The sequence below is a fragment of the Convolutriloba macropyga genome, chromosome 11, assembly GCF_964194025.1.
Source record: "Convolutriloba macropyga chromosome 11, txConMacr16.3, whole genome shotgun sequence".
NCBI lineage: Eukaryota > Metazoa > Xenacoelomorpha > Acoela > Convolutidae > Convolutriloba > Convolutriloba macropyga.
This window is the reverse complement of record NC_134478.1, coordinates 47,020,300-47,044,606: the sequence shown is the minus strand read 5'-3', so window position 1 is coordinate 47,044,606 and position 24,307 is coordinate 47,020,300. Positions and strand designations below refer to the sequence as shown.

At 35.2% G+C, this 24,307-nt stretch overlaps 1 protein-coding gene across 2 annotated transcripts; it reads left to right on the top strand.

The window, feature by feature from the left end:
* The first annotated feature begins 286 nt into the window (after positions 1–286).
* On the top strand, positions 287–7,509 carry LOC142350050 (uncharacterized). Of its 2 annotated transcripts, none has more exons than XM_075401962.1 (5): positions 287–1,518; positions 4,652–4,803; positions 5,244–5,522; positions 5,885–6,298; positions 6,925–7,509. In XM_075401962.1, the coding sequence occupies exons 1-5, from the start codon at positions 1,283–1,285 to the stop codon at positions 7,482–7,484; spliced, it is 1,641 nt and encodes a 546-aa protein (XP_075258077.1). In that variant the 5' UTR covers positions 287–1,282; the 3' UTR covers positions 7,485–7,509. The 2 variants fall into 2 exon arrangements, with proteins under 2 accessions (XP_075258077.1, XP_075258078.1); XM_075401963.1 differs by having other exon boundaries at positions 289–1,518; positions 4,661–4,803.
* The last annotated feature ends 16,798 nt before the right edge of the window (positions 7,510–24,307 follow it).

Sequence of the window (24,307 nt, the reverse complement as noted above, 5' to 3'; positions counted from 1 at the left end):
TGAGGAATAAATTAAATAGTTAAAAGTACGCATTTATACCCATTTTTATTTAACAAAACACTTCGATTGTTAAAAGCCAATTGAAAACTAAAAGTACTGTTATCACTCAATAGCATAAGATAATTTTCTCCTAAGTCTGTTTTTTCTAATGATCTGTGAAAATATACATTTCGGCTAAACCCAATGTTGTGCTTCAATTCGGCTAAATTATCCTTAGAATTTGCGAACGCAACCAAACAACAAAATCAACATAAAAAAATTACTTCAAAATTGAAAGCGCCTTGTGTGGAAAGCATGTGTGTTTTATCCTTATTCTCCAATTTCCTTCTTTGGGGAAATTATTCCACTTTTTTCGTTCAACCTTTGTTCACACACACACATACACACACATATACAAGCATAAGCTTTGTCCCAATTTCGACCTGGGCGCCTTATACATTTTTACATACCAATGTAAACCAATTCTAAACATGTATTAACGTTGAAACCAGAGCGAAAAGCTTAAATGCAAATTTTCGATTAGTTTTCTTACTTTTTCCTCTTTTTTTTCTTTGAAAATGTAGGAAAAAATCGTTTTTACTTATTCCCAGTATTTACTAAGGATTGTATCGTTTCCCGTTCACGCGGGTCAAATTTCCTCTTCGATTGTGCTTTATTAGTTCACTGTCAAGATTTTCCCTTCTCAGTAATGGAAAATAGATAAAACCCATCCTTCAAAAGGCCTGAAAAAAGTGCAAATGTACAAAATAAGTGTGGAAAAATACATGTTTTAAAGTGTACAGGCAATAGACTATTTTTTTGTATGCGCGATTTGTAATTAGCTACAGTATACATTTGAAAGCTTAGATACCAGACCATTTTTTGTACTCCAGTACTATTTTTGCAATAGCTTCTTTACTTCCCAGTTCCCTTTCCTAATATTTTCCCTCAAAATGTGAACAAAAAACGCCCCGTTCCAACAGGAAAACTGAGGATAACATCAATTTTCTTTAAATTAATGGATGGTAGTAAAATTGGCTCTTCTATCTGTTAACACGCATTAAAAACTTGCGCAGTAGTTTTTCTTGCAAGTTTGAAATGTAATAAATTATCACGCCCAGAAGAAAAAAGATTACAATAAACTTATCTATTTTATTATAACCTAACTTATTAGTTATTTCGAATTCCTGATGTTGAGAGTTTGCACTTTTTGCTGTAGATTGTTATCACCCAATATTTATCAAAAGAGATTTTAAAACACAGCGCTTGCAAAATTGAAACAAAAAGTTTTATTGTATGAAAAATGGCGCTTTTGTTGTATATCCAGTTTTACTTCATAACCATAGCCACAATTTTGGGCACTGGCATTTTGGGTCTTCCGGTGACTTTGGCCCACTCTGGGTTCATTCCGTTCCTGGTGCCCTTCATAGGGTCCTACCTCATGCAGTGCATTCTTATGTTGGTGTTTACAGAGTTGCTTCAAATTGCGTATTTCCACAAAATGCAACAGCAGAGCAAAGTGCCACACAGTGCAAGTGGGTAAGTTGAAACAGGACTTTTTATTAACTGATTTAGGGTAAAATATTAATCAATTTATAATTTCACTTTTAAAAAGATTTTTTTTCAATGACCAGGCTCCGATCTTGTCACTCTTTACTATGAAATTTCGAAATTCAGAACATCTTAATAGAAAATACTCACTGGAATTAATTATAGACAGTAATAAACCGATATGATTTTTAAGCAGTTGTTTTAATAATGACTAGCTTGAGCCTGAAGATATGAAATTCTAAAGAAGCTTCGCTGATTTTTTTTCAAAATATGTAATAAAAAATGGTATTGCAATTTGTTTTGTAATTAGCATTTTTCTATGCCGAGTTCTATGTCAAACTCCATGAATTGCTTTCTTGCTGGCTAAATTAGCCTGAAAAATTTCATAAACAAAAACTTTGAAAATAGTCATGCAAGGATTTTGTTTTGTCGAAACAAAAAATGAGTTCACATGTGAACAGCTCTGTTTTTCGTGAATAATTAATTTTTTATGTTTCAAATCAAAATACGTTTGTGTCATCTGATGACAGCTGGATACAAATTGTCCAGTCTTTTCTTTGCAAAACTGCTCTAGTGCCATTCTTTTTTATTTTACTTTTTTTTTCCTTTTGTAATTTTCTTTTCACGTCTTTTAAAAATTTTTTGGACCCTATTGAGAAACATGTAAAGGTACCAACAGTCAAGTCAATGTTTACGAAAACTCGTTTTTCAAATCAAAGACAGATAAAAATCAGGAAGACAATCATTTTAACTTTCATTGGGGGTAATTGAAAGCAATTTCTATAGTAGAAGGAAACTAAATGTAAATTACTTAGTTTATTGCTGACTGGGTTCTGATTCAAATCAACAGTCTAATAATTGAGTTAACCGTCTCCTCTTGTTCTTTAATTTTATCAATTGCTTCCGTCTTTTTCGTTTACTCAGGCAATTTGTTCAACTCCACTCTCATTGGATGAGTCGCGAAGAATCCATTAATGAATTAGGTCCCCTCCCATTGGGTGACATAGTAGTTCAGCCTCAAAAGTGAAGCAATCATTCTGCAAAACTATCACTCGATCTTTTCAACTTCTATATACATACCCACTTTTTGAGCGAGCTATTATTAATTTTTGCCGCTACTTGAGCCCCCTCTCGTTTGGCGGTAAAAGATCAAGATAGCTTCTGTCCCCTTTGGCATTTCGTACCCACCTCTTGCTACTGGCTCTCACTCAGATCTGCACTTCTTGCTATCAACATTATAGTGTTTCCTCGCATTAGTGTGACCGAAACCGATGGAGCAATCCTGGTGAAAGCAACTTTCAAATCAGTTGGGTGCACGCATCTGTAGTCAATGAATAGAGCTGTTCAATTCAATGTCCTTCTCACCAATTCAGAGAAAGCACCAAATGATTCAAAAGCCGTGGAAATGAATTGAACAGCTATATTGGCACATCGTTGGGAATATTGTTCAAAATTCTTTTCTTCGGCAGCTCTCAGGGCAAAACCAGGCGTCCTCGCCGCATTTGAAGTAATACTGGGTTGCAGTGCGGAGGTAATGGTTACATCCAGGATAGCTGGCTGTCAAGCTGACCATCAAGGTAAATACACATCTCCAGGCCAGGAATTTTTTTCTGGTATCAAGTTTTTCTGCTCGCAAACTGGCGACAGGTTGGCAGCGCTGCAAGCGAACAAAATTTTGTACCTTATCTGGTCATGCCGGGAAATCAGAATTCCCCTGCCATGGCATGTAACAACATGATCATCGAGTGTATTTAATGATCCTGTTTTACAATACGGACACCTCCTTTCCTTTTTATACAAGGGAGCGCAAGTCTGCTCAGAGCAGTTATCTGTTTTTGGGTTCGAACTTATGTTTTAGTGACAAAATGTTTGCAACTAGAAAAAGTGAACTGCTCTTAAGATCAGTAACTGAAGTACTGATAATTGAAGTTGCAACTAATGAATTGCACCTTTTGTGCTTCATAAATATTTTGGAGACGGACTCATCGACTTGACGTTATCTGCCAGCCTCGATAAAAAACTTTACTATGTCAAAATGATTTTAATTGAGAAATCTATGAACAAAAAGATAACTAATGAACTGTTGGATAACATTTAGAGAAATTCTACATTTTCAATTTTCTACATTTTGTCCTGCAAAGATGCTTCACAATTGATGATTCAATTGACTTTTTAATGTCTTTTTTTTCAAAAAAAAATAGGTTTACGTGTACCTAAATTCATTATTAAAGAACATTTTCAAGGACCCTAATCATGATTTTTTTGGCAATACAGCTCTCTATCTACTAACTGTCATGAACTCCTACTGTTCTGTAAAAAAAAGTTGAACCCCCCCCCCCAGTTGTAAATGGCTTCATCACTAGTCTATATATCCCTATGGCAAATATTTGGACGATAATATTGTGGGGGAGGGCTCAGGTTTGATGTGCATAACGGTATATAGTTTCCCTCAAATTACTTCTAGGCCCACAATAAACTGCAATCGGCTGTAGTAGTTTCGTGGGGGTGACTCTTGGCAAGACTCGAAGAACTGATTTGTAAGCGTTTTAAAAATTGCTGATTTTTGGTTTATCCAATACTCGACAACTTGACGCAAAAATTAGGTCAATTGTGCCCCAAAAATGAACTCAACTTGAAAAAAAAACTCAAGTTGCCAAGAAAGGTTGTGCTTCTTTTGAACACTTTTTCTCGTCTCTTTTTTGTAAAAGTCATTCTAACATAACCATCCTAATTTGTGGTTCACTTGTTTTTGAAAAGATATCAGACGCAGACATTATTTAAATATCACATCAAAATTCCATTCAATCTAATTTTAAATTAGTTTTAACTGTCTCACCTTGCGACATTATTTTGAGTAACTTTACTCATGTTTGTCACTTTCTCTTTTTAAAATTCTTTTTAAAAGTGACCATTCCCCACACTTGCTTTATTCCTTTAATTGGTACCTTAATCGGCTTTCTTCATCTCAACCACAAATGGAAAATTAAAATGAGCGCTTTGGATTCTATCTGTAAAAAGAATGGTTTGTAAGTCATGGTACCTATCAATATAATTAGGTCCAGTTCGGTACCCGTAGTCACCTGTTATGTAAATTCCCGGGAATTGGTTTGAGTTTGCACAGGGCGTTTAGATCGAATGTGAAGTTCGAGGCATTGCCCGTGATTGAGAATGAGCATCCAATGGCTGGAACCACTTCTGCAAACGAGGACCAGACGGATGATTCTGATGCTCCGACCGTACTCTCGGACGAATTCGACTTCGAGAGCCATCTCGGTTAGGAATTAGGAACTGTTTCTTCACCCCCCCCCCCCCCACCTGCCGCAAAAATGTGAATTCAGAATTTACTGGCGGAAAGGTACCAATCTTTTGAAACACTCACGTGCAAGCTTTAAATTCAAGAAGCCAGGTCACTGCAGTGCCAGAGGTTAAAATGTCAGATTTGGAAACCTGCAAAGATCATTTTTCAAGCAAGGTTGTGGGACTCTGCTAAAGTGTCTTTGAATCTCTGACTTACATCTCGAAATGTTACTCGGCTCTCGACGCATGTCAAATTTTCTCAGCAACTTCATCTTAGTCTCGTAACCTATACCTGAACTATATAGATTTCTGATGTTTACGTCATTTTACGACCTCAAAATTACCGTTAAGTTAGCTTAGGAACCATATAGTATCAAAAATGATAGGCCAAAACTCATCCTTGTTTTTGTTTTCAGCTGACAACTTAGACATTCCGGTGGTCAAACCGAACCTACACATGATTGGAGAATTGTTCCTCAACTCCGTGGGTGCTTTTTGCTTCGACATCGTCCTGGGAATCAGTTTTGTGTCTGTACTCATCAGCTATGCCCTGGCGGGTAGCCAGGCATTCGCGGACATTCTAGGTCTGAACAGAATTGCAATGATTCCTGTGTTCTGTTTCGTATTGACTGTTGTAGTTGTGTTCTTGCAGTTTCTGGTACAACCTGTCATTTCGCTGCTTACTCTCATAAAAGGCGAGTTGATTTCTTCTACACTTATATTTTTTGACATAATGGCATATGATAATCACAATGGTTAAACCTCTCTCTTATTAGGCTATACAAATCATTATCTTTAAGAAAAACAATAGTTTTGTTTGTTTACAATTGGTTATGGAAAACGGAAAGTTTTCCTTTGTGTGTGTGTGTGTGTGTGTGTGTGTGTGTGTGTGTGTACGTGCGCGTGTGTGTGTGTGTGTGTGTGTGCGTGCGTGTGTGTGTGTTCAATTTTTCCGGAGAAAACCCATGTATAAAACACATGAGAAGACACTATAATTGTCCAAACATTTTCCTGATTAAATTTGCTTCAACTTACAACTACGTTTTGCTTCTTTCAGGATGCATGTTTGCAGCATGCGTCGTCATAACATTCCTGGTCGGCGCCAAAGTTGACAACCAATACACAAACGACTGGTCCGCGACTGGGGAACCCTTCTTGATGGGAACCGTGGCCATCGGTGGAATCATCAACATCCTTCCAATCCTCTTCATGAGAATCAGACCGAAAGCTGACCAAATCCGCAAGTTGAATGCAGCAGTGATCTTAGGACTTACAACTTGTTTCTTTCTCAACATCATGTGGTGCTGGACATTGCTGAAGATAGTTCCTCAAACTGCGACTTGTCCGAAACCGACTTTGATGTCGACTATTAGCCCGGCATCGGTGTCTGTATCGTCGTCAATGGGCGGGGGTCAATCGAGTGGGGGAGATACGTGCGATGCTATATCCTTAGAAAAGTCTCACGATAAAGGTTAGAACACCCTTTTACTAGTTGAATTTTCAAACCCCGAGTACTTGGTGCCTTCATACTGGGGGCTGGGCTATACTTTTAAAAACCTTGGCTGTTTCGAGGTTTCAAAAATTATGAAGAAAGGCAGAAAACGTGAAAATATAGTTCGCTGATGTCTCACTGACACATGAAAAAGTCATAAAAAAGGGCTGACTAAAATAGTATTGTCTAGCTTATATGACATTACACTAGTGCAGGCTCAGTTACAAAGGCAAAAAGAGTTCAGAAAGCGTGGTATTATACCAAAATTGGAATAAGAAATAGTCAAAATTGTAACTTTTTTGTCTGTAGTTTAAGTATTTAAAACAGAATCAAGAAAAGTTCTTGCTAAACTCTGAACATGAGACGGTTAAAATGTTAATAGCTGAACTCGCTAACTTAGTTTACCTAATTTATATGTTAGGGGGTCCAAGTAGCCGCAACTACTGCAAAAATTGACCAGTTCTGAATTGGAAAAAAAATCATCTCTCACTTGTAAGCCTAGCGTGCTAACCATTACACCACCAATTGGTCTTAAGATACAGAAACTACAGCAAGTTGTCCTCTCTCAACCTTCTAACATTACAATATTTTGTTGACATTTTCAGGTGACATTTCGACCATCCCTCTAAGCGCAGTGATAGAGGCAGACCATCCTCAGTACAGCATAGTGTCAATCTTTGTGGAATTCTTCATCATGGTCAGTATCACAGTGTCCTACTTGACCTTCGGATCAGCCATGCACCACATGATCAGTGGCATGGTCGAGTCATTCTGGGAGACTAGAGGTCAACTGATCGCTGCTAAGTTCGGTCTCAAGGTCACAACCAACAACGAGGTCGAAGTGTTGAACTTCCCAGCAGTATCCTGGATCCGGTCTGTTCTTTCGATTGCGTCATTTTTCGCAGTTTTCTGCGTGGCAATGTCGCACCCCAAAGGGTTCATAAAAGTCCTGGATCGGGTAACGTCACTTTCGCAAAATCTCCAAAACTGTGTTTTTGTTCCGATGATGTTATTCGTAGTTAAGACGTGTGAGTCTTACAAAAATGTTCAGATCAGTTTCAAATTGCATTCAGTGTTCTATGTGCTATATATTTTTGTGGCTATTTTTTATGGCGTAGCTGTTGCGTACGATCTCGTAATTTGGTGCCAAGCGCTTTTGGGTTGAATTGCTCAATTATTTAAAAGCAACTTTCCTGCTGAAAGTAAAACAAAGCTTCAAAAAATTGGCAGTTTTTGCACCTAGATTTCTCTATGTGAACTATGAAAACAAATCTGTATAAATTACATTAATCTTTTTTGAGAGCTATTTGCCCAAACTTCGGATAAAACATAACCACATGCTATTGACTTTGTGGCGCTTAAACAATGGTTTATGGAAATTGCAACGGATTGACTGTAACATAATGAATATCAAAATTTTTTTGTTTGAGTCAGTGCAGAGTACTTATGACAGCAACAGTTACTTGGGGTTCCAGGTCTGAGGAAATTTGCCCAAATTATGTAAGATAAACGGCAACTAACGTTGACAAGTCGGAAACTTGGCAATTCTATTACATAATTTCGCTCCGAATGCATTGAATTTACAGACATAAATTTAACCCATTCAAACAAAATTATTTAACAAACATGCGGTGAATTTTCAATCTGCTCAAAGCTAGTTATTGCTTATCTTACATAAGTTTGCGCTGAATACAGTGTAGATCTCATAAAAAGTCAACTCGTAGACCTCTGGGAATGGGACTCGAACCACTGACCTCCTGCTTACTTGTCTCCTCTTCTACAAATCTCCTCTTCTACCACTCTAGAATTTGCTTAAGAACTGCGCTCTCTATCAGTCGGACTTACATAATTGTGTTAGATCTGCGGTAATTTCAACGCAAAACTATGTAAGATCTATCCATAAGAACGCAAAATTATGCAAAATTGACAATGAATGCGATGAATTTATGTACGATCTACGCTAATTTCAACGCAAAGTTATGTGAGGTTTACGCTAAATTCAAGACAAAACAATGTAAGATCTACGATAATTTCAACGCAAAATCATGTTTTTAACGCTGACTCGGCCCGGGTTGGAAAAAAATCATACAAATAAATTAAGAGATTAGAGAGCTGTCAAATAGTACATAATTAAAAGAACTGTATTAGAGCAGAGCCAATCTTTACAGTATATCATATTGTGTGGAAAAAAGGGGCTAAGAAAAATAGTTGAAAATATTAGGGAGTCAAAAATCGGAACAAAATATTCCTTCTTGAACACTCCGCACCTAACAAAGTAAAAAAGAATAAATGTAACAAGTGCAGAAAAACATTTAAAAAAATAAAAAATTTGTCCAAATGAACACTTTGATTCCAGCAAAAAAGAGAAAAAGCTGCTGGAAGTATTCCACGAGAGAGAGAGAGAGAGAGAGAGAGAGAGAGAGAGAGAGAGAGAGAGATTGAGAGAGAGAGATAAAGAGAGATATCAGGCAAAATCTAAGTTCCTTCACATCCTTTCACCAACTATTGCTCGCTGCAAAAAAAAAAATAGAAAAAAGAGCATGAACTCAGAGCATTTATCAGGACTTCCTCATTTTCAATTTAGCCAATTTTTGCAAAGTAAAACAATGGTTGACAAAAAAACCAAAACAAGGATACAACATTCTGATTCAGCCAATCCTACATAAACACCATCAAAAGAACCATCAGCAAAATGAACAGCAAAAACACTTGCGCCGGTTTTCGGGAAACAATCATTAGCATATCATGCATTACTATTTTAAAATTGAAACCTTGGTAAATCTGATCAGAAGTTCTATTGCACCCGTTCGTTTACCGAATGGTTGCTAAAATCATTCTACCAAATGGTGCTCAGAGTTGCAACCGAAACCTTTAGACGCAGTAACAAATATGAAGTTCGCAATGAGGACTGATATCACGCTCCCAACTATCAAAAAATTATTTAAAGCATTTTGACTCCTTCGAAATCTTGTGAAAAATGACAATTCAAACCAATTCAAATAATAAATTTTTAAAAGCATTTTCACTTCTTCGAAATCTTATGAAATTTGGCAATTCATAGCCAGCTAAAGAAAAGCGTACCTCCAATTTTCGTCGGGAAGTGATTTCAAAGGAACGAGCACAAAATGGTGAATTTTGCGCAGCAAATCCTTAGAATATTTCAACAAAAAAGCGAGTCTACAAACAGCAGTTTACTAGCTCAATTGATTCCCAAACTTCAGTAAGTTTTGGTTTTATAAGAATTGTGGTTTTATCATTTACGTTCTTCCGCATACGCTATACATTGTTGGTTCAAAATTTGCGCAAAAGATCATAGAAATACTCCATTCCGAGTTGAGCAAATTGGTCGCGAAAATTTAATCACGCAAGCAATGCCTTTCGCGAACAAATGTGATCAAATTCAGAACATCCTCTAATGGCCATCAAATATTTTCAACCGATGTATTTAGCTGCACAATAGTCTGCAATCATCTGATACATCTTTCAGACAAGTTAAAAAGTACCTACAAATGCTTTGAAGAGTTTTAATGCGGAATAGCAACTCAGTAAAACAAAAACAAAAAATAATAGGCACAAGAGCTGCTAAATAAAATCAGTCCCCCTGGCGGAAAACATAAAATCAGAAGACCTGATTCCCATACATCTAATCTTACACAAGAGCTTTAAATAAGTTTGGCTTCTGTTAAATAAAATAAGAATTAAAGAGGCCGCAATTCATCCGTAATCTCTTATTTTTATCCTGACCTCTAAGGATGAATGAGAAACCCTTCTTTGAGAAATGTTCGTTGTTTATCATTTCAAAATCGTTCTTATAAAACTGTAAACAAAATGAAAAAAAAAAGATTGAATCAAAAGTAACTTCAAAAGAAAATGAGTTTTCTGGTATATCCGCATAGTTTCCCTCATTATTTTGTTTTTTTTTCTTTTTTGATTTGACTCGTTATTTAAAAAGGAGAAGAAAAAAGTGGCATAAAGAATGTCCACAATGAAAATGTGGACATTCTTACCTGTTAGTCTGATGTTTCTTCGCTTTCTCCTGTTATAATTTTTCAATAAATTACCACAAAGACTGTTATTTGCAATAACAGATTTTGTAATAATGAAGAGCAGATTATTTTCAATTTTTTTGTTTGTAGGAACAAAGGAATTCGCAAGTACTGGTGCTGCAAATGAAACGAAAAAAGAACCTATGTTCAAAACAGCGAGAAAAAAATATTGACTAAACTCATTTTAAAGAAGCACTAAACTCATTTAAAATTTAAATAATTACTAGTAGCCTTTCTTTTCGCCTGTTCCTTATGAAAATCATTTACACTCAAATTGATTCGCTTTTACCCGTTTCTCATTTCGACAGGAAATCAATTTTACACTGCCTACGTCCTCTTAGTTACCCTCAAACATTTGTCGGGTTCCTTTTTCCGATTTGATTCGTTATTTGAAAAAGAGAAGCAAAAAGTGGCATAAACAATGTCCATAGTGACAATTTTGATATTCTTACCTGCTCAGTTTGATTTTTGTTCACTTTCTCCGGATACAATTTTGTAAAAAAAACTTCCATATAGACTATTATTTGTAACAACTGATTTTGTAATAATGAAGACAAGATGTTCTCCAATTTATCATGTATTTGGTAACAAAGCAGTTTGCAAGTACTCAAGCTACCAGCGGAACAAAAAAAACGTATTTTCAAAACAGCGATAAAAAAATGGACTTAACTCAATTTGAAGAAGAAACCGCTTAAACACCTTTTCTTCCTTTTTGCTGAACCTTTTGTCACCTATTTTGCACCATATCAAAGTTACTAAACTGGCCGTCTTTTTCAATCAATGTTCTGTGTTGTCCGCGGTTCTCATTCTCCGGTGCCAAATCCAATTTTTACAGACTCTTTTGCGCGCGTTTTCAGAAATTTATTTGTGTTCCTTCATCGTTTTTATCAGCGTTTTCATTTGTTGTCCTCTCCTTCTTAGTTTTTGCAATGAACCACGATCTTTTCCACTGAATATATATGCAATTGATTGAACGCTCCCATGTTCCACTTGCCTCAATATAAACCACTTGATTCCTCATTACAATATTTTGGTGAATTTTCGTTCGTCCTCTGGATAATGAACGGCTGGATGATTATTTGAAGTCTTCTGACCACATTGAATTCTCTACAAGATTATGGGAAAATTCGTCTCCATTGTGTTTCAGATGATTTTCGTGGTTACTCAAATTAATGTCAACTGATGCATGCCTATCAAAACTTTGTAAAAAAATATTGATGCGAAGTTGTTTAAATGGAATGCTAAACAGAGCTGAGGAGATGATCGTTAAGAAGCGGTCTTTGCTTTAAAATTTACGACATTTAGTTAGCATTGTTTCTCCAGTATGCATGAAAAGCAAAAATTGCCAAATTCTGAAGACAAATGCGATTCTTGAAATCTGTTCAAGTGGTTTTGTAAACTTGTTTGGACCACTTTCCAACAAAAAGGAAGTTTCAAAAGTTCACTTAGTAAAAATGCTGTCATTAAAACAGTTATCTACAGTAAAAATTGCATATTAATTCCCTTGTTCCTTTCTTTTGTTATGACGCAGTCTAGAAACGTCACAAAAACTTCTGAAGACACAGTTTACTGTTTTTCAGCGTCACAAAATAGGTCTCAGGGGGTCATTTTTAAAAGATATTTAGCAAATGAGCAACCAAAAGTTTGTTCAAAAATTTATCCTGATTATTGAAAAACTTAACATCTGGTCTTGAATAAAAACTTTATTACATCAAACAAGACCTCTCTGAGATATGGGACTCTATATTAAGAGAAAAATCTTTTTCCTGATTTTGAATTTACACAATTTCAATGTGACCTTTGCTACAATTGGACACATAGAAAAAAAGCTATCATATTCAATTCGAGACAGATGAGACAAGATTTTCGAGCGTTATCAGAATTATTCTTCAGAGTTAGTCGCAAGAAAAAAATTTGAATAATCTTCTCCCACTTTTGTTTTAATAACCAAATAAAATAGATTAAATTTTACAGCCCCCACGAATTTATTAGTCAAAATTTTGGTGAATTCACTAATATTTTGGTAAATTATCGTTCGCCTCTGGATAATGAAGGGCTGGATGATTATTTGAAGTCTTCCGACCACATTCAATTCTCCACAAGATCATGGGAAAATTCGTCTCCATTGTGTTTCATGTGATTTTCGTGGTTACTCAAAGTAATTTCAACTGATTCATGCTTATAAAAACTTTGTAAAAATATATTGATGCGAAGTTGTTTAAATGGAAAGCTAAACAGAGCTGAGGAGATGATCATTAAGAAGCGGTCTTTGCTTCAAAATTTAAGACATTTAGCTAGCATTGTTTCTCCAGCATGCATGAAAAGCAAAAATTGCCAAATTCTGAAGACATATGCGATTCTTGAAATCTGTTCAAGTGGTTTTGTAATTTTGTTTGGACCACATTCCGACAAAAAGGAAGTTTCAAAGTTCACTTAGTAAAAATTCTATCAATAAAACAGTCATCTACAGTAAAAATTGCATATTAATTCACTTGTTCTTTTCTTTTGTTATGACGCAGTCTAGAAACGTCACAAAAACTTCTGAAGACACAGTTTACTGTTTTTCAGCGTCACAAAATAGGTCTCAGGGGGTCATTTTTAAAAGATATTTAGCAAATGAGCAACCAAAAGTTTGTTCAAAAATTTATCCTGATTATTGAAAAACTTAACATCTGGTCTTGAATAAAATCTTTATTACATCAAACAAGACCTCTCTGAGATATGGGACTCTATATTAAGAGAAAAATCTTTTTCCTGATTTTGAATTTACACAATTTCAATGTGACCTTTCCTACAATTGGACACATAGAAAAAAAGCTATCATATTCAATTCGAGACAGATGAGACAAGATTTTCGAGCGTTATCAGAATTATTCTTCAGAGTTAGTCGCAAGAAAAAAATTTGAATAATCTTCTCCCACTTTTGTTTTAATAACCAAATAAAATAGATTAAATTTTACTGCCCCCACGAATTTATTAGTCAAAATTTTGGTGAATTCACTAATATTTTGGTAAATTATCGTTCGCCTCTGGATAATGAAGGGCTGGATGATTATTTGAAGTCTTCCGACCACATTGAATTCTCCACAAGATCATGGGAAAATTCGTCTCCATTGTGTTTCATGTGATTTTCGTGGTTACTCAAAGTAATTTCAACTGATTCATGCTTATAAAAATTTTGTAAAGATATATTGATGCGAAGTTGTTTAAATGGAAAGCTAAACAGAGCTGAGGAGATGATCATTAAGAAGCGGTCTTTGCTTCAAAATTTAAGACATTTAGCTAGCATTGTTTCTCCAGCATGCATGAAAAGCAAAAATTGCCAAATTCTGAAGACATATGCGATTCTTGAAATCTGTTCAAGTGGTTTTGTAATTTTGTTTGGACCACATTCCGACAAAAAGGAAGTTTCAAAGTTCACTTAGTAAAAATTCTATCAATAAAACAGTCATCTACAGTAAAAATTGCATATTAATTCACTTGTTCTTTTCTTTTGTTATGACGCAGTCTAGAAACGTCACAAAAATTTCTGAAGACACAGTTTACTGTTTTTCAGCGTCACAAAACAGGTCTCGGGGGGTCATTTTTAAAAGATATTTAGCAAATGAGCAAACATAAGTTTGTTCAAAAATTTAGCCTGATTATTGAAAAACTTAACATCTGGTCTTGAATAAAAACTTTATTACATCAACCAAGACCTCTCTGAGATAACGGACTCCTTATTTTGAATTAACACAATTTCAATGTGACACTTCCTACAATGGGAAACATAGAAAAAAAGCTATCATATTCAATTCGAGACAGATGAGACAAGATTTTCGAGCGTTATCAGAATTAGTCTTCAGAAAGAGTTGCAAGAAAAAGTCTGAATCTTCTCCCACTGTTGTATTAATAACCACATAAAATAGATCAAAATTTTACAGCCCCCACGTCCTCTTATTTACCCTCAAACATTTTAAGGGTTCCTTTTTCCGATTTGATTCGTTATTTAAAAAAGAGAAGCAAAAAGTGGCATAAACAAAGTCCATAGTGACAATTTTGATTTTCTTACCTGCTCAGTTTGATTTTTTTTCACTTTCTCCGGATACAATTTTGTAAAAAAAACTTCCGTATAGACTATTATTTGTAACAACTGATTTTGTAATAATGAAGACAAGATGTTCTTCAATTTATCATGTATTTGGCAACAAAGCAGTTTGCAAGTACTCAAGCTACCAGCGGAACAGAAAAAACGTATTTTCAAAACAGCGATAAAAAAATGGACTAAACTCAATTTGAAGAAGAAACCGCATAAACACCTTTTCTTCCTTTTTGCTGACCCTTTTGTCACCTATTTTGCACCATATCAAAGTTACTAAACTGGCCGTCTTTTTCAATCAATGTTCTGTGTTGTCCGCGGTTCTCATTCTCCTTATATGGCTCTTTATATGCTGCGTGCTCCTTCGGACATTTTCATCTCCTTTCTTCAGCTGCTTAAGGCAATTTTTGGACCCAGCTGACCCAAGTTTTTCCTCCAGCCTTTTCTATATTTATCCCAAAAATGTGATAGAAAGTTGATATGAGCTTTTTGGTGTACTTTTGAATTGATTCTCAGACACCCACAATTGTTATTATAAGTAAACAAATCAGAATAGAATCAATTTCTAATCATTTCATTGTAAAATTGAGTTCTGTTTCTTCGTCCATTATGTTCGTTGTTTTAATTGTATTGAACGTAGAAAATCTGTGTAATGCTAACTGTTGTTGAAAAATTATTTCCCAAGGCTGAACGCAGTGCCAAATCCAATTTTTACAGACTCTTTTGCGCGCGTTTTCAGAAAATTATTTGTGTTCCTTCATCGTTTTTATCAGCGTTTCCATTTGTTGTCCTCTCCTTCTTAGTTTTTGCAATGAACAGCGATCTTTTCCACTAAATATATACGCAATTAATTGAACGCTCCCATGTTCCACTTGCTTCAATATAAACCATTCTTGATTCGTCATTATAATACTTTGGTGAGTTTTTGTTCGTCCTCTGGATAATGAACGGCTGGATGATTATTTGAAGTCTTCCGACCACATTGACTTCTCCACAAGATCATGGGAAAATTCGTCTCCATTGTGTTTCAGGTTATTTCCGTGGTTACTCAAATTAATTTCAACTGATTTATGCTTATTGAAAATTTGTAAAAATATATTGATGCGATGTTGTTTAAATGGGAAGCTAAACAGAGCTGAGGAGACGATCATTAAGAAGCGGTCTTCGCTTCAAAATTTACGACATTTAGTTAGCATTGTTTCTCCAGTATGCATGAAAAGCAAAAATTGCCAAATTCTGAAGACAAATGCAATTCTTGAAATCTGTTCCAGTGGTTTTGTAAACTTTTTTAGACTATTTTCCAACAAAAAGGAAGTTTCAAAATTTCACTTAGTAAAAATGCTATCATTAAAATAGTTATATACATTAAAAATTGCATTTTTATGCACTTGTTCCTTTCTTTTGTTATTACGCTGTCTAGAAACGTCACAAAAATTTCTGAAGACACAGTTTACTGTTTTTCAGCGTCACAAGATAGGTCTCAGGGTGTCATTTTTAAAAGATATTTAGCAAATGAGCAAACAAAAGTTTGTTCAAAATTTTATCCTGATTATTGAAAAAACTTATCATCTGGTCTTGATTAAAACCTTTATTACATCAACCAAGACCTCTCTGAGATATGGGACTCTATATTTAGAGAAAAATCTTTTTCCTGATTTTGAATTGACACAATTTCAATGTGACACTTCCTACAATGGGACACATAGAAAAAAAGCTATCATAAATAATTCGAGACAGATGAGACAAGATTTTCGAGCGTTAACAGAATTAGTCTTCAGAGTGAGTTGCAAGAAAAAAATCTGAATCTTCTCCCACTGTTGTATTAATGACTACATAAAATAGATTAAATTTTATAGCCCCCACCAATTTCTCCTTTTTCGTATTTATTCAAATTTGATTTCTTTTTTCTGATTATTTTTTTGTTATTAATCTTCATGGTCTCGCAACTGAAGTTTTCAGATTTTAGAAGGTGCCATCAGATGTGTTTTGTTTTTGATTATTTACAATGAACAGCGACGTTAAAATTCGCTTCCTTTGAAAACTTCTATTTTCTTATTATCTCACCGACAACCGCGAGCGCTAACACAAAAACTAACGAAGGAATCATTTTCTTTTTTCGTTAAAACTCAATTCGGAGATAAACTCTTTAATGTTTAATTAATCGTTTCTTATCCTGTAATTGAAGTACGGTTACCTGAAATACGGTTGTTCGAGAAAAGTTCTCACGAATCTTGGGAATTTCAATCTGGGTTTGCCACGATCTAGCTTTTCCAGATCTTCAAGAACTGGACGTTTTCGACAACTTCATTTTCACCTGGTTAGTGAACACAATTGCAGATGACCGAGAAGATCAGTTTTCAATCAGAGAGGAAATGAAAATGACAATTGCACAACACAATTTCTCACCAAGTCAATCCCAGTTATCAAGACTGAGACGCATTACTCCTTTCCTGGCAAGGGAAGCCGCCACCGTCCATTGTGACGTAGTAGGCTCAGGTAGCAAAATTTTCCGCGCCATCAACGGTTTTTCCGGGAGTTGCAAAGAGTGCAAACGCGACAAAAAAATTCGAAATAGCATTCAGAGAATCAGAGAATTTCCCGATGGATTTCAATAACTGGCAACAGCATCGAACAAAAAGTTTTAATTGGCAGGAAAACAACTTATTTATTTGAATGCAATGAAGAAACCATTTCGAGAATTGCCAAAAATCAAATCACAAAAAATCAGAGAAAGAGTTTGGCAACATTAGAAAAGAAATGAATAAACGCAACCGTAAGACATCTACAAGTTCAAGGAAATGAGAAATTAGAACCCAACAAAACCCTATTCTGGTTCAAAGTGCCAAAAACAGAAATTAAAATCATCCAATATACACATTTCGTTTATCATTGTTGACGGCGTTCAATGACGAACGAGTTCCTTCCAATTTCATTGATCCCGCGTGAAAATCTTGAAAAATCTTCAACCTCGTGCAACGATGGTTGGGCAATGGCGAGCAAATGATAAGCTTAGATATACCCATAAACAAGTTTATAACTTATTTCGAATGAAAAATACATTGCAAAGTCACAACACATGAGCTCGAACTAGTGTTTAAATTGGCAATCCATCTGGCGTTGAGCAAAACTTATCTCAAAGTAGACGCCCATTCTACTTCCCAGGCCACAATCATATTCAAAAGATAATCTAGCAATGTTGACAGAATCTTAATATATTGTAATCTAAAGGACATGTCGCAGATATCTCTCTTTAATAACGATGACTTGAGTGAACGCATCGGATCAACTGTTAGTGTTGTATGTGACCAACCATCCCTATGCTTTTAACGAGCAGCAGTTGTGTTGCGCCCTCACTTCATTACCACAATTTAAACATCACTGTTCAATTTTGTTACATGGACTTTCAACGTTTACCAGTTCAGGAAAAAGGAGTTACAATTTGAAGCAACCGTTGTCTAATACTAGCTATATCATATATTTATCACCTAATAAGGTCGAACCACAGTGATTCAAAACTGTTTAACAGCTTGAGTCTTCAAGGATGTCAAGCAAGCATTATGTCCTGAAAATTTGCGAACAAATCGAAGGCCCAAACATTGTCATAACAAGTGATGCAAAAAATCATGCGCTGAGATCCGGCCCTGAGGACTGATGTCACACTCCCAACGGTTATCAACCAATAAATGAAAAAAGAGTAACACTCACAAAATTTAGTGAATTTTCATAATTCGAGACCATTCAAAAAGAACTTGATTTCAATCTCCAATTGGAATAGATCAAGAGTTGTAGCACAAAAAAATCAAAATTGCGCAACCAATCGAAACGTAATTACAACAGCTTAAGCTCATTTCAGAAAAGAGTTTGCCGGCAATATTTACTGGCAAACGTCCATAAAAAGGGCGATAATTAGCTTCCTGACGAACGTTTTGTTGCATACGGAGCTATCTTTTTGGGTAAAGCTTTGCGCAAAACTCTACAGAAAGCATCTTTTCATGGTTAGGGAAAAAGGAGGATAAAACAGATCGCGTGCAGTGTCTTCAGTGATCGAAGCCTCATACGAATTCCTGTAATTACATCCAAAGCATCCTCTTACGCGACAAACATATGTTTTTACAGTCAACAACCGAAAATGCTCAGTTGCGCAAACCTCTGCACCTTATTCAATCAAATTGGAGAACACTAATTCGATTAAACGGATTCGAAAAAAAAACAAAAAAAACTGCAGAAAAAAAAATTGTGATATCGGGAGAAAAAAGCAAAGAAAACCAATTGTAGCTAAAATAAGTGTTATAAAAAAGCTCCTTGAAAAGAACGGGATAAATCAGGTCATTTCGTTTACGCTATTCCTAGTTTTTGGCTCATTGTGTGGTTCAAAGTATCATTTTCAAAATATGAATTAATTACACTTCAACTGTCGTCTCTTGTTTTCATTTCAGTTCCTTTAGAGCAGTTCCAATTCCTTTGGTGTTTTGTAATAATATGTTGTGATTCTAATTAAATTTTTTTTTGTCGAAAATCTGTCAAGAGAAAGTGATACTGTGTAAATTGAGAAAAACGGAAAACTAAAGCTGTGAATTGCTAAAAATTTGGTCAAACATTACTGAACAATGTATAAACGTAAAGGTTTCGTTTTTGCAGCATTTTTATCGTTGTGAAATAGAATAATAAAACTTGAGCTAAATTAGTCTGAGTAATCTTTTAGCAACATCTGAGTACAATGTTGACATCGTTTTGTAGATGTTAGTCTGTTTAAATTAAAAGGCTCTGTTGCATTCTTTTTAGCGCGGTAGTGTTATATGTTGCATTTGGGAATGTATTTTATTAAAAGCAGAGCCGATTCGCAGTGTGAATTTACACCTAGTGTGAAATATAAGAGCCGTGAAAAATAGTTGCAAAAAATAGAGGGTTAAAACTTGGAATGAATTAATTTGGGTTCACGTCCTGCTTTTACAGTACAAACGAACCCGAAGAAAGACAAAAAGGATTAGATATAACTCTAAATACCACGTCGTTCTTTTCAAAAATTTAATTTCCTGATTTTTCTTTGATAATGGTTTTTAATAATCAGTGTTTTACAGCAGGATTTTTAATTGCAAAAAAAGTTTGATTTGTTACTTAGTTAAGAACCTATAATTGGAAACCAATAAAAGTTGCTAAAAAATGCTTAGTAAATATTGATTTGGCAATTATTGGTCAATATAGACCCCCGAAATGTGCATAATTGGCCAATTTATGCAAATGGATTCCTAACACAACGTTAATACATTCGTTCTCTGGAATACATTTAATTTCACTAAAATCGCTTGACTTGGAAATTTTTGAGGTGATTAATTGCTGTTTTTTAAAACAGTGTTGTGGAATAAACTGAGAGATTAGTGTAGGCGTTTTTCACAGGCAAATGAAATTATACTTCAGTGCTCGAGTAATTAGGTTTGACAACTTGCGTAATTGGAATCCGCAATTAAAATAATTAGATTTCACAAACTGCTTTTTTAGATTCCACAATATTTGAGTATTGTCTTCTTAATTACTCTATAAAAACGCTGTTTGCTTTCATTAGTCAACATGCTCGGATTGCTCCTCTCTGATAACTGTATTTACATGATTTGTCGATGTTGATGTTGTTCTTTTTACTATAGATGAAAAAGACGAGAACGCCATGTATATGCGATCGTTTAGTTATAGTGTTAGTTTGAAAAATCGTTGGAAAAAGAAAATGAGAATATATTATGAAAACTTGCATATTTATAAATGATAGTTCCATCATTTACGTGTTAATTGAAATTGATTATCTCTCCTTAGTTAAATCAAGTCTTAGGTAGCCAATATATGATTCGTATCCAGAAAACTGTAGATTTAGGTTTGTCTTAATAATGATCTTAAACATTTTTTGTCGAAATCGAAAAGACAAGTCGAAGATCTTCCTCTTGAAAGACGAAGACTTGAATGAGTGCATCGGAGCAATCGTTGATGCTGCATGTAACGAAGCATTCTCCATGCTTAAAACGAGCAGCAGTTGTGTTGAGCTATTTAACTACCACAACTTAAACATCATTCTTCATTTTTGTGACGTAGACTTTCAACGTTTAAAAGTTCAGGAAAAAGCAGTTACCATTGAAAACAATTGTTGGCTAATTGTAGCTATATCATCTATTTATCACCTATGAAGCCAAACCACAGTGATTCGAAACCGTTGAACAGCGTGAGTGTTCAAAAATGTCAAGAGCGCAATATATCTGAAATTTTGAGAACAAAAGTTTTCAGGAAAAGTGATGCGCTGAGATCTGGCTCTAAGGATCGATGTCACAATCACAACGCTTCTAAACCATTAAATTACAGAAAGACCACCCCTCCAAAATCTAGTGAAACTTCAAATTTTCAAAACAGCAAAAAAAGATCTTGGATACAGTTTCCAATGGGAAAAGAACAAGAAGTACAAAATGCCACAGATGAAGCAGGAAAAGAACAAATTTGCGAAAAATAATCATTAAAAAACGACAGCGTAAGCCCATTTAGGAAAACCAGTTTGCCTGTTATTAACTGGCAAACGTCCGTAAAAAGTGCAATAACTACTTTCCTGACGAACGTTTCGTTGCATACGGTGCTATTCTATTGGTTAAAAATTTGCGCAAAACACCACAAAATGCATCCTCTCAGGGTTAGTGAAAACAGAGATGTCAGTTCGCAACAAAGCCGGCTACAAATTCCTGTGATTTAATCCAAAGCAGCCTCTTACGCGATAAGCATATGTTTTTCCATTCGACAAGCCGAAGTACTCAGTTGGCCAAACCTGTTCACCTGATTCGATAAAGTTGCAGATCTGTACGTCATTTAAAGGGCCTCGAAAGTATCTGAGTAACAAACCTTATGATATCGGGAGATAAAAAGCAAAGAAGACCAATTGTAGCTAAAATAAATGTTAAACAAAAACAGTTCATCGAAATGAACCTAAGAAATCATGTCACTTGATTTAAAAAGTCCATAGGTTTTTTTCAAGGTGTGGTTGAAAATATCTATAGCCAAGTGTGATTGGCTGCATTTCAACTGCAGTCTCTTGTTTTCATTTCCATCCTATAGAGCAGTTCCAAACCCTTTGATGTTTTGTAAAAATATGATTTGATTCTAGTTAAAAAAATTTTTTGTCGACAAATTGTCAAAAGAATGTGGTACTGTACAAATTGACAAAAACAGAGAATACAGATGTGAGTTGCTAAATCTTTGGTCACCACTTAACAATGTATAAAGGTTTCGTTTTTGCAGGTTTCGTTGTTATAGGTTGAGAAATCTTTTAACAACATCTGATTGCAATGTCAACATCGTTTTGTAGATGTGAGTCTGTTTGAATTAAAAAAGCTCTGTTGCCTTTGTTTAGCGCGGTAGTGTTACATGTTGCATTTGGGAATGTATTTTATCAAAAGCAGAGCCGATTCGCACTGTGAATAACATCTGTTGTGAAATATAAGAGCCGTGAAAAAATGCAAAAAAGAGGGTTAATACTTGGAATGAATTAATTTGGGTTCACGTCCTGCTTTTACAGTACCAACGAACCCGAAGAAAGACAAAAAGGATTAGATATACCTCTTAATACCACGCTCGTTCTTTTCAAAATTTTAATTTTCTGATTTTTCTTTAATAATGGTTTTTATTAATCAGTGTTTTACAGCAGGATTTTTAGCTGCAAAAAAGTTTAATTTGTTACTTAGTTGAGAAACTATAATTGGAAACCAATAAATGTTGCTAAAAAATACTTAGTAAACATTGGTTTGGCCATTATTGATCAGTATAGACACCCAAAATATGCATAACTGGCCAATTTATGCAAATAGATTCTTAACACAACGTTAATACATTCGTTCTATGGAATACACTTACTTTCACTAAAATCGCTTGATTTGGAATATTTTGAGGTGATAAATTGCTGTTTTTTTAAAAGTGTGTGGTGGAATAAACTGAGAGATAATTATAAGCGTATTTCACAGGCAAATGTAATTATACTTCAGTGCTCGGGTAAATAGGTTTGACACTTTGCGTAATTGGAATCCGCAATTAAAATTATTAGATTCCACAACCTGCTTAATTAGATTCCACAATCTTTTTGCTTTGTGTTTGTAATTACTCTCTAATAGCGCTGTTTGCTTTCAATAGTCAAAAAATGCACAGATTGCTTTTTTCCGACCACGATCGTATCTTTTCAACAGAAATAAATAAAACTGGATCAAAAGATAAGCTGGGAAAAAGGAATACTCATATGAGTCCATGTTAAATTTAGGTTTGGAAAATGGATTGGGGAAATGTGTACAATTGAAACTTAGTTCAGAAGTTTTGTTTTTATAAAAATGGAGGTGTGGTAATAATAAACACAAACTTCCCCTCATGTTTAAGAACTGATTTTGAGTTGAAGACAGTTTAGGCTGGGAAAATAAATGCGAGATATTTGCGCATAAATTTGTTTTCAGAGATGTCCCAGTTTCTTTCTAATATGAGGGAAGATAATTACTTTGGCAAACTCCCCTTATTTTATATGAATTGGTCGGTTTTGCTTTTCGAATGTTGTTCTTTGTACTATAGGGGACCGAAATGATAATGCCATGGACTTGTTCAGATATAATTTTAATTAAAAAAATTTTTCGAAAAGAAACTGACAATAGAACCTGAAAACCTGCATATTTCTAAATTTTTCTAAATAACAGTTCCATAATTTGTGCGTAAATTGAAATTAATAATGTTTGATTTATTTAAATCAAGTTTTAGGTAGCCAAAATTTGATCCTTATCCAAAAAGCTGTAGGTTTGGGTTTGTCTAAATAAAGATTTTGAACTAATATTGTTGAAACCAGAATTATTCGCCATGCTTACTTGAATTAACCTCAGTTTTGGGAGAGCAGCTATCTGTGCTTTTGATGATCGATTAAACAAGTAAGTGTATTTCAGAACAACATTGCTATGAATGAAGGGTTTGAGAATTATAATGAATAATCGAGTTGAAGACAGTAGAAACAATTTTTCCTGCTTTGTCAATTCCAGTGAGAGATTTCAAAAAGTATGCTTTGTATCGTCAGCGTTTCCACAAAAATGGTTGGGGAACATTAAAAAATTGTACGAAATTTGAACCTTAATTAATTTTGTAATAATTCTCTAAAACATCTGATACAATCAAAACGATTTCCATGAGGCGCTTCGTTTCTTTCCATAGAGTATTGTCATGTGTCTGATGAAGGTAAACTTAGCCTATGTAATGAACTCATAATGAGTTCCACTTTTGAACTACACAAAGGAATCCATGGAACAAAAAGTGTGGCATTCACCAACGTTAACCTTTCAATTAAAGGAATGAGTGATGGACTGTAATGAACTCATAATGAACTTGACTTTAGAACAGTCAGAGCCATAATTGTAAATAGAAGGTGCAAAAATAAGTAAGACCAAGATAACACACCAAGACAATTTGAATTGATGATTAACAACTTTAAGCAGAGTTATAGATGTAGTTGAAGACATGGTGCACCAACGTTAGAAGGCACGAACCCTTGACTACAGCCTGCCAACACTCGAAGCTAAGTCCAAACCTTAGCAGACCCATCAATTTTTTTTTCGAATATTGTTCTAACACCTCGCCGTTTTTTTACGGACAGTACCCCAACCCAGGCAGTGGAGGTACCATAGCCAAGTTTCGGTCTACCCAACCCACCCTCAGAGGTCGAACCCCGTGGTTTACGGACGGCACACCCTACCCAGGGAGCGGAGGAATCCCAGCCAACTTTTGGTCTACCCAGCCCACCCTCAGAGGTCGAACCCCGTGGTTTACGGACGCCACCCCCCACCCAGGGAGCGGAGGAATCCCAGCCAACTTTTGGTCTACCCAGCC